Source organism: Venturia canescens, chromosome 6 (assembly GCF_019457755.1).
Source record: "Venturia canescens isolate UGA chromosome 6, ASM1945775v1, whole genome shotgun sequence".
Classification (NCBI taxonomy): domain Eukaryota; kingdom Metazoa; phylum Arthropoda; class Insecta; order Hymenoptera; family Ichneumonidae; genus Venturia; species Venturia canescens.
Window position 1 is genome coordinate 1,325,158 of NC_057426.1, and position 14,304 is coordinate 1,339,461.

General features: G+C 42.8%; 1 protein-coding gene across 5 annotated transcripts in view; it reads right to left on the bottom strand.

Moving 5' to 3' along the window:
• Positions 1-14,304, bottom strand: part of Hnf4 (Hepatocyte nuclear factor 4) — a 29,039-nt gene that overhangs the window by 10,066 nt on the left and 4,669 nt on the right. The window contains exon 1 of one of the 5 annotated variants that reach the window (XM_043422402.1): positions 11,916-12,394. The exons of 2 other annotated variants lie outside the window; for them this stretch is intronic. In XM_043422402.1, the coding sequence (XP_043278337.1) occupies positions 11,916-11,949 (34 nt within the window). In that variant the 5' untranslated portion in view covers positions 11,950-12,394. Of the gene's footprint in view, positions 1-6,986; positions 8,449-11,570; positions 11,634-11,915; positions 12,395-14,304 lie in introns of those variants that run through there. 2 more of the 5 variants (XM_043422401.1, XM_043422403.1) reach the window with 2 other exon arrangements.

Here is a 14,304-nt window from a genome sequence, read left to right on the forward strand (position 1 = left end):
TCTCGTCCGCGCGACCCCACGTTAATTTCACAATAATTTACCAACAGATACCGAAATCAAAGTTCAACCGAGGCAAATGTTTTGTTTCTGTTTTAGTTGCAATGCTCCATCGGGGCTTGATGCAACCTCCCCATGTTTGTACGACATATTTTTATTATCGCGGATAATTGAAATTCTGAAACGAACGTTGTCCGGCCAATCGATGAATCCGCGAACGACCAACGTCCAAGAATGCCCCTCCGCGCGCATGGTTATTCCCCTATTACAGACATAATATTCGACATTCCCCGATATCCGGATTGCTGTCACATTTATCAGTAGCCGGCTGACGAAATATCACATTTTTCAACATTTTTTCAAGGGGTTCTCAAATACGCGTTACGGGCTCAAGGGACGACGAATTTTGCAACGGAAAGCGGGGAAACTCAGAGTACCCTCGCGACTGCCCTCGTCCCTGACAATTGTAGTGGCCAGCACGATGAGTAAAATCATGCAGGTTACCGTGGTAATCCTGTCTGGGCCTAAAAATTCATGAGAAGTTGGTGTAGAATTGAGCGGAATTTCAAGAGAGCCTTGGCTGCGAAACGGAGAGAAAGAAAAAAAGGTAGTTCACGCGCGCGTTCAAGGAGGAAACCTTCGACATCGAGACGTCTACAATGAACATCAATCAAATATTACGCAAGCACATATTCCGCCGTAATAACTAAGTGCACGAGTGTGTGTGCGCGCGCGCGCGCGTGCGTGTCTGTCTGTTTGTGTTCTCGAATAATATCGAGCCTTTCGTACGTATAATATTAGCTCGTTGTTAAATCTACAAAAACATGAGCGTAAACTCGGATGAAACGGTGGTGGAGGGTTCGCAGTAATCTTACAAATAGTTTGCCCCTCCTCGCGGAGGCGCCATTTTGTCGGATTGGCTCGAGTCAAAGCTCGGACGGAGTGGACGTACGTGACGTTTTTTGCGGTTGCGTCACGAGGCCTTTTTTGCGTGTCATTATTCGTCGTTAAGACCACGAGGATCGGCGGCAAGGAAAAAACGCTGAAAATGCCGACTTTCCTAACCTCGAAATTCCGAGAAAAAATCAGCGCTGCGCGGCTGTGGCAGCGGGGTGAGAAAAAAGAACGAGAAAATGGCGACACTCCTAACCTCGAAACCTCGAGAAAAATGAGCTTCTTGCGCGCATCGACACACACGGAATATTCAAATTTCTCGCAAGGTTTATTTGCATCGCGTATATTCTCCTCGCTCAATCCTCATCTGGATTCGCCCAACGTCTCGTGTAGACGCTGATATGCATTCGCTCTTCCTCGACTCGCGCGGAAAATAGCTTTTCCGCGAAAGACATATTTCAACTCGCTCGAAAAGGTTACCACTTTGTTTCAACGCTGGTTCCGGGTAAATGGAAAATGATAAATATATACATTTTCAACAACGAGATACTTCTTGATTATCATTCTCACCAGAGAAATCATGCACCGGGAGATCGCGCGCGCGCAATTCCACATTTCTTCTCGTTTCAATCTATACACTTCCTCGTCTCGCAATACGTGCTAATATTACAGATATTCGAGAAAACATTTTCCGGCACACCTCTCCTCAATGACATAATTTTGATCGCCGACTTCCGACACTTTTATTACATATATTCCCGATGTTTCCGGGATTTCGAAATCTTCAATTTACTCGTTCTCTCGTAACGAATGAACTCGACGACCGTATTTTTGTCACTATGGTTCCAATTCGTTTCGTCATCGGTCGATCTTTGTCGAGCCCTTTTTCACCGGGCGCGTAGCCCATTTTCCGGCCGCTTTGGTCGGACCCTCGTCTAATTGGCATTCCAATGAAAGCAGGCCCGTTTATGAGTTGGCTTCCAAATTGAAATGGGCCCTTTCACGGACTGGAGCCAAATGGAAAAATCGCTGAAGTTTGCAACATCGAATTTTTTATTTCTCACGGTGCAGGTTGAAAGGCCTATACGAATTGCAAATTCGGCAGGCAACGAAATTGGAGAATTACTCGAATTATTCGCAAGGCTTTTTTAGATCATCGCGTTGGACTCCGCGGCGCTGCAAACTTCAGCGTCATCGCGTTCACGCAATTTTTCTAGATCCACATTTTGTTATTTTGTCAAAAGTGGACCCAACGCTTCCGATGAAATAATGTGACGATCGTGCCGACTCTACAGCTGTGAATGTAAACGTTTTCACTGCAGGAATCCTGACGGGGCATGAGATCGCTGCCCGGGCCTCTGTTTAGGTATTCAATACCGAGCAAACTGAATCCACATTTATCGTGGAGTACTTCAAGCCCCGAGGCTCGAAGTAACGGCGCCACAAGGACCGCAGATGATTAAATGCTTGTACGTTTGCGCGTGCTGGCGATTAAGATCGAGGAATAAGGTTATTGATTTGTCGGTCGATTAGATATCGCCGATTGAGATCTGGATTTCGAAACTTTGAAGGAATGTCGCTTTTTCGCTCCAGATTAAAATGAGACGAAAACCCGAAGCGGATGAATGATCGAGAAGGATGCGCAGTTGACATATCAATTGACAAACATGAAAAAAACAATGATGAAATTGTGAGAGCAACGCGCCGATTCGGAGGTTTATTCGAAAAGTAGTTTTTGTGCTACATCGCGCGGCTGAAATGCGTTTGGAGCGAGGTTTAGAGCATTTGCATACCATCAATCAGGTTTTACACGCGCGAGCACTTCTGTATTTCTCGTCTCGCGCGTCGAATATATAATTAGCATCGAGTCAAGGAAATGCTCTTGCTTTACGTCTATGTGTATATATTTGTATTTGCGTATATATTAAAAAAAAAAAATATTTTCAATCAAGGATAATCACATCTCTGTGCCGACGAGGAATCAAAGAGAAAGCAACTCTCGTGTGGCGAAAGACACACATTTTCGTTCGAATCTGAAAGCCGATGTAGCGACGATTGTTCATCTCCTACTAGAAATATATAACCTTCTTGTGTATGAGGAGGGAAAACTCTTTTTTTTCTCATTTTAAAAGAAAAATTCGAGGTTCTCAAATATTTGGCCAGAAATTCTGAAATCGACAAACTTCGAGAGAACACGGGAGAGAATTAAATTTAATAAATTACCGTGAGCAACGACGGTGCGGTGACGAGCTGCAATTCATGATATTATTGTGGGAGAAAAATTGAATAATATTTATTGTTCCAAGTAGGAACCTTTACCGGCGGAGTATTTAGTAAATTTTGACGTTTTATCTCCAATATTTACTGTTATAAAAGTGAAAATGTTTAAAATTTTACAGTGCGTCACAGGAATGCATACTTTTCGTTAATTTTATCCGTGAAATTGGTGTTCGTTTTTGAAATATCGAGGCAAATAAACGAATATTTTGATATCGTTTGCGTCACAGTTGTTGAGCGATGTTTCGTGTGACGAAAGAAGAAAAAGTATCCTCCGATATGGTGAACAATTACGCTCGAGGTAGAGGTCAAATGTCGAGACACTCGGACTCGGGCTTTTTTGCTCGATAAATTTAATTGCGTTGGTAACTTGGACCACAACGTGAACGTCGCACGTGTAATACACATTGCAAAAAAAGACATCAACTTTTCCATCGATGAACGTACGCGTTCATATTCATAATGAGCGTCTACCGTTGATCACGTCGACGCGATCAAACCGCTGTTAAATCGACTGCGAAATATTTGATGAATTTGTTTCTTTTTTTTTAATACGTTTAATTTTAGATAAATTATGACTCGTAATTTTTCCATGGAGAGTCCAACGAATTCCAACGAATTTTTAAAATTGAAAAATATTTTTTCACTCTTCGTTGGTCGATGCAAAAACAAAAATCCCTCATCGAACTGAATCGACTTTCCACTGAGTGAGAATTTGAAAAATCTGCGTGTATATTGCATGAATCTCCGGTTTTTTTTTTCCTTCGTTTCGCAATCGAAAAAACGTGCCACCAAACTCCATAAAATTGTACGAATAAATAGAGTTAGTGGTTTTGGAGTTGATCGACAGTGCCGCAGAGAGCTCGTTAGTCGGTGATCCGAATGTCTGTTCTAGGATCCAGTTAAGTAATGAGGGAGCGCGGTATTTTTATGGCGATTTGATTCTGGGCGTTGCAGAAATATAGGAAAACGCTTCTGATGATTTTTTTTCAGTAAAACAAATCCCATTCTTTGCTGACGTACGTTTTCTTTCAATCTTTCCTCTCGTTATTTTATTTTCAGCCCGTTTTCCATAATTCCGTAATGAGTAGCTTCGTTTTTAAAACGTTTTCATTTATATTCGTCACACCATAAAAATCCTCATTTAGCTGTTTTTCTTTCGATTTCTTCCAATTTCAGAAATTTTACGTTCCAATAGTTTTCTCAAGCGATTTTAATCATCCGCGAATTGGCAAATGAACCGGGGAAAAAAAATCAGGCGAAGAGCTTAAGTACTGCAAATCGTTGTAGTAACTAAGTTGGTATGAAATTTATGCGTTCGCCAGGCAAGACTCGATCTGAGGCGATCGTACGTGTGTGTGTGTGGTTTTTTTTCCTAGCAGAAATCGCTGAGTCACGGGTTGAAAGAGAGCCCCCACTTTCCGGACTCGATTGCTTGTGTAAATGAGCACTCACACTGGCTTCGATCTCGCCAACACTATTTGTGAGGTTACGTATTAACTCTGTCAGCTATGTATTATTTATACGAGCCTGCCTCGTCGTTTTTTCGCTTCTTCGACTTGCTAAAAAACGTATTGGAAAAAAAAAAAAAAAAAAAAAAAATGGTTGTACTAAAACGTCGAACTAGTATATCCGAACTCGTATTTACCATCGCTATATTAGCACTTTATTATCATAACCAAATACTCCCCACTTCTCCGGCAGAGAACTCTTTTAAAATATTGAAAAGTCTTCGGACAATATTCTGTTCAAATAATTAAATCATTTTTCGAAAATTTCCAATGTTTTTTTCGAACATATGCGGAGAGAAGAGTCAAAATAAATGATAAAAACTAAATCCAATTGTTTTATTATGTGCGAAATCGAAAGGACTTGACGACAATTAGAAACGAAATGTACTTTTGAATATTTTCAATTCATTCAAATGTTTATTCATTTTATTTGGAATAATTTATTGGAGTGTTAACCAAAGAAAAATGTCGTTTCAATGATAATTATCAAATGCCCGCAAATATATATGTTAATTTGAAAAATGAATTTAAGAGCCGGGGAAACACCTTTGGTGACCCTAACAGAGGTCATCCGGGTGTGTGACCTTGACAGTGTTATATGGGACGGAGGAGAATTGGGCAATAACCTAATGGATGTAGTATCAACGAGACAATATTCAGCCTCGAAGCGATGTTTCGAATGGACGGAGAAGAATGTTTGAAAATAAACTGGAAAATTATTGAATTCGATAAATATTTAGTCATTTAAGAAGCGATGGAATGATTCTGCAGTCAGAATTCGTGAATCTGCGCCTGACAATTGCGCCGCAATTTCTCGCACAATCGCGGAAATAAATGAGCGCGCGCGCGCGCGCACACACGCACGCACAGATAAACAAAGTTCCGAGATTGGTGTATTTATCTTCAAACATCTCAACGTTCCAGAATAGAAAAAAAATATGATGAGATAACGGAGCTCGAGTGAATTTTTTTTTCGTTTCTCGTAGCATGTTTTTTTGCTACAAATAATTTGTGGAGTCGAATGATCGGTTGATCGAGTATAGAAAAAGTAAGGACAGTAAGTTCGAAGGGTTTTTTGCCGACGAAGAAAATAAACACGGAAATAGTGCGACTGTGAGGATGATTTTTTTCTTCAAAATAATGTTGACGTCAATGACACTTATGGGCAGCGGTAATTACGATTTTTATTTAGTTTAGGCTTGAAAGTGAATGAAATAAAAAAATTTCAAGAGCTTTCAATGCCACAAGGAAAATCCCTAGACTCTCGTGAACCGTATGAAATAATAATAAAAATTGCGAGCTCTGCGGAGAAGCGTGTCTCGGAGCGATAAAAAAATTTGCGTGCTATTCCGCGATCACGAAAAATCGCTTCAACGAAATTGCATCGAAAGACGTCACTCGCATGTCCCGCAGGAGTCTATTCCGCCGCAATGTTTTTTAGTGCAACGCCAAAAGCACAATAAGTCGAAGACGAAAAGAGCCAAAAAGTATTGACGAAATTATGGGATTTATAATTATTTCGTACAAGCGTATTCGAGATTTTTATTCGGAGCCTTAATTCAGAGGTCGTCTCATCATTCCGTCAATTAATTGGCCATAAAAGCGCTAAAATTCTCTCCAGTCAATATTACTCGTACGCGTGAACGTTGGATGGATGAATAAAAAAATTTATTACGGAATTGATTCATTTTAATGAAATAAATGTTTGTGGTTCAATATTTTTGAATTTTTCTCTTTTGCCTTAACTCCGCCTGCTCTTGCGTGCTCAAAACGTTATTTTGAATTGGCGGATTTGAAATGATGTTCAATTAAATAACTCAATACTTTGTACGTAATCAGATTTGAGCTCTTGAAAATCCTCTCGAACGAGCACTCGACTTTTTATCGGTTATCTCTCAACTATCGACAATTTTTTATCGCATTGACCAATGTTTCCCGCTATTTCAGAAATTATATAAATCCACGCGCGGCCATTCGAATATTATTATTATTATTATACAAACAACTTTTGAATCGTCGAATATTGAAGATTGCAACATTTGTGAAAGTTCTAGGATTACCAAAATTTTAATAGATTCTGCTGCTACACGAATGTTTTCGTCGAAAGCACCAATCGTGACTCGATAACTCGTTCAATGATTGTTCGCAATCTTTTTCTTTCTCCCGAGCGCCCAAAAAGAATTTCTTATTTCAGATCAGGCCTAAATTTTATTCATAAAATTTTATTACGCATATTATGCATAGCATAAAAAACGGGATTGTCCTTAATTTTAGTTGACGTTTCGTGATAGCGTCGAAAACACGTACCTGCGAGACCCATCCTCAAGCTCGAGCGAGAGTTTTCAAAATAAAAAAATTCCTGTTTTTTGGCGATTGAAAAGCAACCTCATGCTCGCGGAGTGTCGACAGTGAGACCGAAACGCGGTGCTTCGTGATGAATTTTATTTAGTGTTCAGCGATAGTTTCAAATCGCGCGCCACTCGCGTCACTATATAATTCCCAACGAATAAAAGCTTCGCGATCCACGTGTTTAGCGATGAAATTTATAATTATAAAATGAGCCTCCTGGTCCGTTGATTATTATTAATGAAAGAGCGTGAGGAATAAGTAGACGATGAAAAAAAGACAATTCGACAGATCGGTAAGTCTGATAAAGGGAAAAATGGCGGTTCGGGTTTGCAGGGGGATTCGCGCATGTCGCTAATCGAGGTGGCGAACGTTCATCACGACCAACCGGCACTTGGGCAGAGAAATCGTCGATTCGTCCCGACCCTCGTTGCTTGGCTGGCTTGGCTGCTAGAAGAATGTTTCAAACACTTCAAACAAGTTCGCTCGCTCTAATCGCCAGCCATTATTATTTGGAGCACTGTTGAAACACTCGTTCGACCATCGAACAGCCAGCGTCAGAATTGCGCAGAGAATTTAGATGCGTCGGTCGATAATGCGCGAGGAGAAAGAAGGGGGTTGAGCAAAAATAGCCTAGTTTCGGGGCCACGGGGCCGGAGCCCGACGACTTCGGAGCTGTCCCGCTCAAATGGAGTCCCGGAGTCCCGGAGGAGGAACGGCGCGAATGCTTGACGATCCGACGTGCGTCAATCGATGGTCCGGCTTGTCGCAGCAGCCTCCGAAGTCCCCTTGTCTTGGACGGGGGTCACGCGACGAATTAGCGATTGGTCGATGTCCAATTGAGGTGGAACGTGTCTGCAGAGTCGTTGGCAAAAGCTGTGTGTTTGTTGACACGGAGCCCGGGACTGAGATGGGGTTAGGCGTTTTGCGAGAGGAACCAACTTCGCCCGGGTGCGATCGAGTCCCTTGACGTTTCGCGCGCGCGTCTAGCTGGCTACCGACGAGAATAGTAAGTCCATAGGCCTCTATGAGGAACACTGAGAAGCGCGGGGCCGCACGCGGGTGTGCGTTGATTAGGCCTGCCAGCCGCTTCCGTGGGTGATGATCCGCCGCGGATGTGTTGGAGACACATTCCGTCAGGCCAGCATCTGGACAATGCGAATGCTGATAGCGGTGTATGAATGGAAAATATTCCAAAATTAAAATGGATCTTTAAGAGTTCCGTCGCGACTGGCGCTTCGCTCGATCGAGGCTCGTCAGTTGCTCCGATTCCTCGCCGCTGCCAATTCCATTTCCATTTCTTGTTTACGTACGCGCTTACGATGCGATTTGTAAGATGCGTACACCGGTATGCGGATGCCGCAGCACATTTACACTTTCACACTCAACCAGGCTCATTCGAGCGCCCAGTCACGACTGGGAATCAGCTGTAACCGTACGCACGTTTTCCGCGACGAGGCTGAGCCGAGAGCCTGCCTGCACGATCGCGCATAACCGGGGAGAGGCGGCTCTCCGTACGATCATCGCGACATCGCACCAAACCTCGGCCACCAGCCAGACAGAGAAAGAATACGCGCGCAAATCTCAGAGTGGGGCTGCGTTATCCCCACGAGACACTTTCCAACGAGGAGGCGCGATTAACCGATACATACGCGAGTGCGGCCAGATCTGCCAGCGGATCACCCGGCTCCCCCACATTTCTTGCCAGCCTTCGAACCCTCTAAATAGACAATCTTCACCACTGCTCTATTACTCAATGCAGGCCTCATAAATGCTGCAATCTCCAAGGGTTTATATTCTCGTTTCAATTGAGTTAGACCCTTGGAAGATGATCCCCTGGCGAATCTGGCGTCGGAATTCATATTTTTTTGCCTCTTCAAAGCTTTCTTCTTGCCAGCTGATTGAAAAACTCTGCCACTTTATTCTTGAGCTCTTTCCCCATTTCCGGGAAACGAAAAATCGTGTTTTTGAGAAATCAGTATACATCCCGACTTGCGTGGATTCGAGCCTTGCAACTAAACGCGACATTATTCGGCTGTGGAAAACGAACGAAACTCCCTCGCATATCCTGAATCAGGCTCCTGCATGAGGTTGACCTCCAACGAGACGCAGAATGGAAAGTAGAAGATCCTGGTGTGTTCCATCGCCTTCGTGCGCCACCGAATCCTCGAAATTAACCCCACCACCGATTTATTCGCGGATATTATAACATTGCGGGATTCATGGTCAACTGGTTGATTACGGGAATACCAGTTACCTCGTTTTTTTCCGCAATGATCACTCTCCGAAAATATAATAAAGCTACGTGACTTAATGACGAGTATTTCGGACTCGTGTGGACGAAAGATTTGAGGGGAATTGAATGATGTCCGATGGCCCGGAGGCTTTGGCCAAATGCAAAACTGGTTTGCGGCTCGTCCCGAATCGATCGAGTGTGTTACGCACGCGGAGCAAGGACGATCCCAATATTTACTTTTGGCAAGCTCTGTGGGGCTCCGATGGCGCGACCGTTTGTTATTCTCTGGAAAAATCACGTTGCCGATTACCGGTGAAAATACCACAGGACTCGGTGCTGGATGCTAGAATTTCGGTGATGACGCGCGGAGCAACAGAGGAGGGGGCAGCGTTGAATCCAGGATGAAAAGAGGTTCGCCGCGGGGCTGGCGAGCTTGTATATCAATTGCTCCGGATTCTTCGACAACGAAATTATCGTTGATCCAGCTCGTAGCGAGTCATGTAGGTTTACCTAAAAGGTTGTCTCGTTAGCGAATAACGAGAGTCGTTGGCTAACGAAGCTGCGTATACGTTGAACGGAAGCCCATTATTTCGGTACAGATGGAGGCATGCACGCCGAGCGGAAATGAAGTCCTTGAGATCGCCACTTGAGGCTTTCCGATCGAGCCGCCGAGCGATATGCGCGATGCCAATTAATTCTGTTTTTGGGGTTGGAATGTTGAATTCCTGGAATACGGATCACGCCGTTGCGAGATCGACGACGTTCCTATACTCACAGTCAGGTCAAACAAAGCGTTTCAACTCTCGAATAGAAGAGAGAAAGAGAAATAGCTTGAGAACAGAAGAAAGAGAGTTGCAAATGCGACAACGCAGTGAGTCAGTTTTGCGATAAATACGAGCGAGCTCTCGTGCGAACGCTCTTGTTCCTGCTGACGGACAATGATGACGGTTGTATATAAGTGATTCATAACTCATTTTATCCAACGAGAGAAAAAACAGCGCGCCGTTGCAACTCCACTGACACGAGGCCCGGGGAGCCCCTCCGGATAATTTGAGGGTCCGAGGGGAAGTTTCGCTAATCTCAGACATCAAGAAACGAAGCTCCTCGCGCGCGCGCGCGATCTCCCTTTGCTCCGGAGTGAAAATATACTTTGACAGATTGGTTTTGTTGGAAAAATTGCAAAAGGAAAGTTCAATGACAACGAAAAGATCGTTCCTTGTCAACCCAACCATTATTGTGGGAACCCCTTAATTATACCGTTGCACTCGTGTCGTTTCAATAACATCGGTGCATTTCATGGAAAATATGCGGAAACACGAGAAGCGAATATTATTCCTCCCTCCCTCTCTCTCGATTTGAATAAAAAAGAAATAATAAAAGTATTAAATTGACGAGCGATAATCAGCTCGTTCGTTTTTATTGCAAGAACGAGCGAGGTCGTGGGAGCAGATGGGACGGGAGCGTGAAATTGGCGCGTGTGTGGAAAAAGTCGTGTTGTATTCTCTACCGTTTTCTCGCCTCTCGCCGCGATTGAATCGTCCCGCGGAGACAATAAAATCATTGCGAATGATCGATCGGATGGAAATATTCAACGGTTTTTATTGATTCCTATTTTTCATGCGGGAATAAAATATTCGAAATACGGTAAAATCTTTTGAAAGGAATTATTCGAAGATGCATAATTCTTGAAAACGCGTTTTTTTTTCTCGTATATCCTTGGAAAAATCAAGCGAGACCAGCAGCTGCTCCGTCGTGCGATATAAATATTGCAGTCTCGCAAGTTGGCGAATCGCGATGAATCATTTAGTATTTTGTCGTAAATAAGTTGAGTGATTTTGCATGAGCATAATTTTCGTTCGATCGAGGGAATAAAATAAAATATAAATTAATTTTACTCATCGCGATAATTGAGACGGCGAAGAAAGGAAAATTAAGAGTTCGTCAATAAAGTCATTCGATGATGAAAGAAAAATGGACAAGCGAATGAAAAAGTTATTCGAAAGAGAAAAGAATTTCCGACCAATTCCCAAGCGCTCCTCGAGGGGGGTAAAAAATTCCTTTTCTTTACATAACCGCGAGCATAATTTATGTAAGTTTCGAGATCACTTAGGCAGAGCAATATGTTAAATATTACACAGTGGATAGAACACGCATTCGACAAGGTTACGATAAAAACCATCGGCTCGAGCCTCGTTGTAAGATTTTTTTATTCATCCCTCCCTTTCTTTCCTGCTATTTCCACAAGATAGCTCATTTCAAATTCAACAACAGGCTTTTATATTTTTAAATAATATTTGAAGTAGCCTTGCCTTTATGTACAACACTCCACTGTGCCAATTTGTAATTCATGAGATTCGAGCTGTGTGTCACGTGCGAGAGATGGTGACTCGGAATATGTAATAATAATCATAATGACAATTACAGACTATTTCCTCACAAAAAAGAAAAACGATTGAGACGTCCAAGTTAAATGCAGTTTCGATCTTCTTCAATTTTGTGCAAAATTTTTTTCACTCTCACACTGTGACCGAATGGTTTAAAAATAAAGCTTGAAGAAAAATTCCACCGATTCCTCGCAGCGTTGAAAAAAAATCTCTTGTCAATATTCATTTGTAGATCGAACGAAATGATGTCCGAAATTATTGGAAACTCACCAAGGATCGTGAAGAGTTGATCGTCGAATCGCATTATCGAGCTCAGAATAAACTGCGAGTTTTGGAATGTTGTTTTGTTAGAAGAGATGAAGAAGTCACTTTGTAAGAACGAAAATAACGTTTACGAGGACACACACAATTTCCCAGGCATTTTCAAGCGTTTCCGGAAGGATTTTCGTGATTAAAAAAAAAAGACCGAATTCGAGATTCCTGCTTTATCGACGGGCGTGCGAGTCCGGTTGCCCCGGGGCCACTGGGCGCGTTATCCGCGTCAACGCGTTAATTCCGGTGAACAGGAAACGCTTGAATAATCTTGATTGAGCGTGGATTCGCCGATGATACGCGACGTTCGAGCAACCCGGAGGATACTAAACCACGAGGTTCAAGGAGTTTCAGTTTTGAACGAGGGAAGAAAAGATAATCCGAGGGGTGGGGGCTCGAGGAGGGGGATCGAAGCTTCAACGATAATCTAATCTCGCCGGGTTTGGGAGTGCTTTACTTCGTAAGATCAGAGCGCAGTACGCAACAGGCAACGGTTTGACGTGCAGTAAACACGGCAGTCGAGCAAGAGTGGGGGAGTTTTAGGCGACTCGGAGGGGGTCAGGGCGTCGCGTATATCTCGAAAACCGTTGCGTTAAATCTCCGGGTGGGGATAAAGGACTCAGGAGCCTTGGCATAAGAACGACTCGACGAATCATCCTATACAGATTTACGTTTACTTTGCCTCGGATACGAAGCGCTCGACGAGCTGATTCATTTTTTTTCTCTCTCGTTTTTCTCCTATCGCATTAACGACTCGTCACTAAATAACTCGCATGTTTTTCCAAAGTCGATACGCACCCGTGCGGCGTTTGCTCGTCGCATAAAACAGGAGCCTCGGTCAATTTTTCCAGACGACAAAACTAATCTCCGAATAGAGGATACACTATTTGTTTTTTCTCATTTATTAGCTTCGACGTTTGATTTATCACTTCCACTCGGGCCCGTTAGGTCCCAGCTGCGGGAGCTTATCGCCCTGGCTCACTGCCAAGGTCGATTTTAATCGGCTCTTCGAACTACGGCTTTCTGTTTACTCAACTTCGAAACAACAACAAACAAATAATTCGTCCATTGTTGTACGTACTAAACTGTGGTGATAACCATCGATGTGTCACAGTCGATGCAAGCACTCTTTCTCACTCTTTCAACCCCCTGTGTCATATTCTCCTTCTTGCTGAATGACTCATTTTTTGTATTTTTTATGTGACTTAATATCGCGAAGCTTGATACACTCGCAATTCGTCACGTAAGGCACGCGTATAATTGACAATCGAACGTGACTTTTTACTTTTTAGTCATAATCTCATTTGACGGTTCTTTCTTTGTCGGTATTTCTCAACGCTGGAACGCTGGGGAAAAAATAAATTTCCATGATTCAAGAGCATTTTTCGTTTTCGGTTCTGGCAAATGGACGTTTTTTTTTCGCTCGGATGCTGCGCTCGCAACTGCAAAATTTTCTCGGTCTCGAGCAATGGCCTGCTCAGGGACAATTCGAAGATTCTATAATTAAACGTCTCGGGAGATGCGTGCAGAATGTCAGCGAGACCTTGCCGATGTTTTGCTTTTTTTTCTAAATAAATACTCTCGGGGATAAAATATTGAAATTTTGGGTCAAGTTCACATTTGTAAGAAAATACGTTGAAAACAGGGTTTAAAATCAATCAAAATTGCCTTTCGAAGCGCACCCGTGGTTATTATTCTGTCGGATGACGTCATTGGTCAAAAAATTTCGTCGACACGCGTCACGAACCGCGAGCGCAGTTTTTCCGTCAACTTTAACGAGAAAATCGCGTGTACAGCATTATTTTTCCCCTTAACTGCTGACACACACCATGAGATAACGAAAAACGAGACGAAAATTTACTGCTCAAATTTTTCATCGAATATTTTCATCATCGCAGTCTATCAAAATTATTGATGTTCTCGGTTATCGTGAGAAGACCGTGTAATTGGTTAGAAAATTAGCGACACGGAGCTCGCGTTGCTTCAATTTTTTTTAATCGTCAATCTTCAACGCGTTAAAAAATGTTGAGTGTAAAAAAAGCCAAGGAACCGATCGGAAAAAAAGGAGTAATAACTAAACTCGTCTCGTATCGTTTCGGTCGGTCGGTAAACATTGGCTGCTTAATTGCTTCGGTCACGTTTCGCGCAAACCAAAACTCACGACGTCGTCGATCCTTTTTTTTTTACGCAACATTTTAGTCGCGTTATTAGAAAAATAAATTTCATTATCTTGGCATAGTGCTGCATTTCGAGGAACGATTAAAAACTGTTTTTCTCAAGACTCTGACTAAATGGATTTGTTGAATCCTAATGGCGGTATTTAATAAATTGATGTGCTTCCACTTTT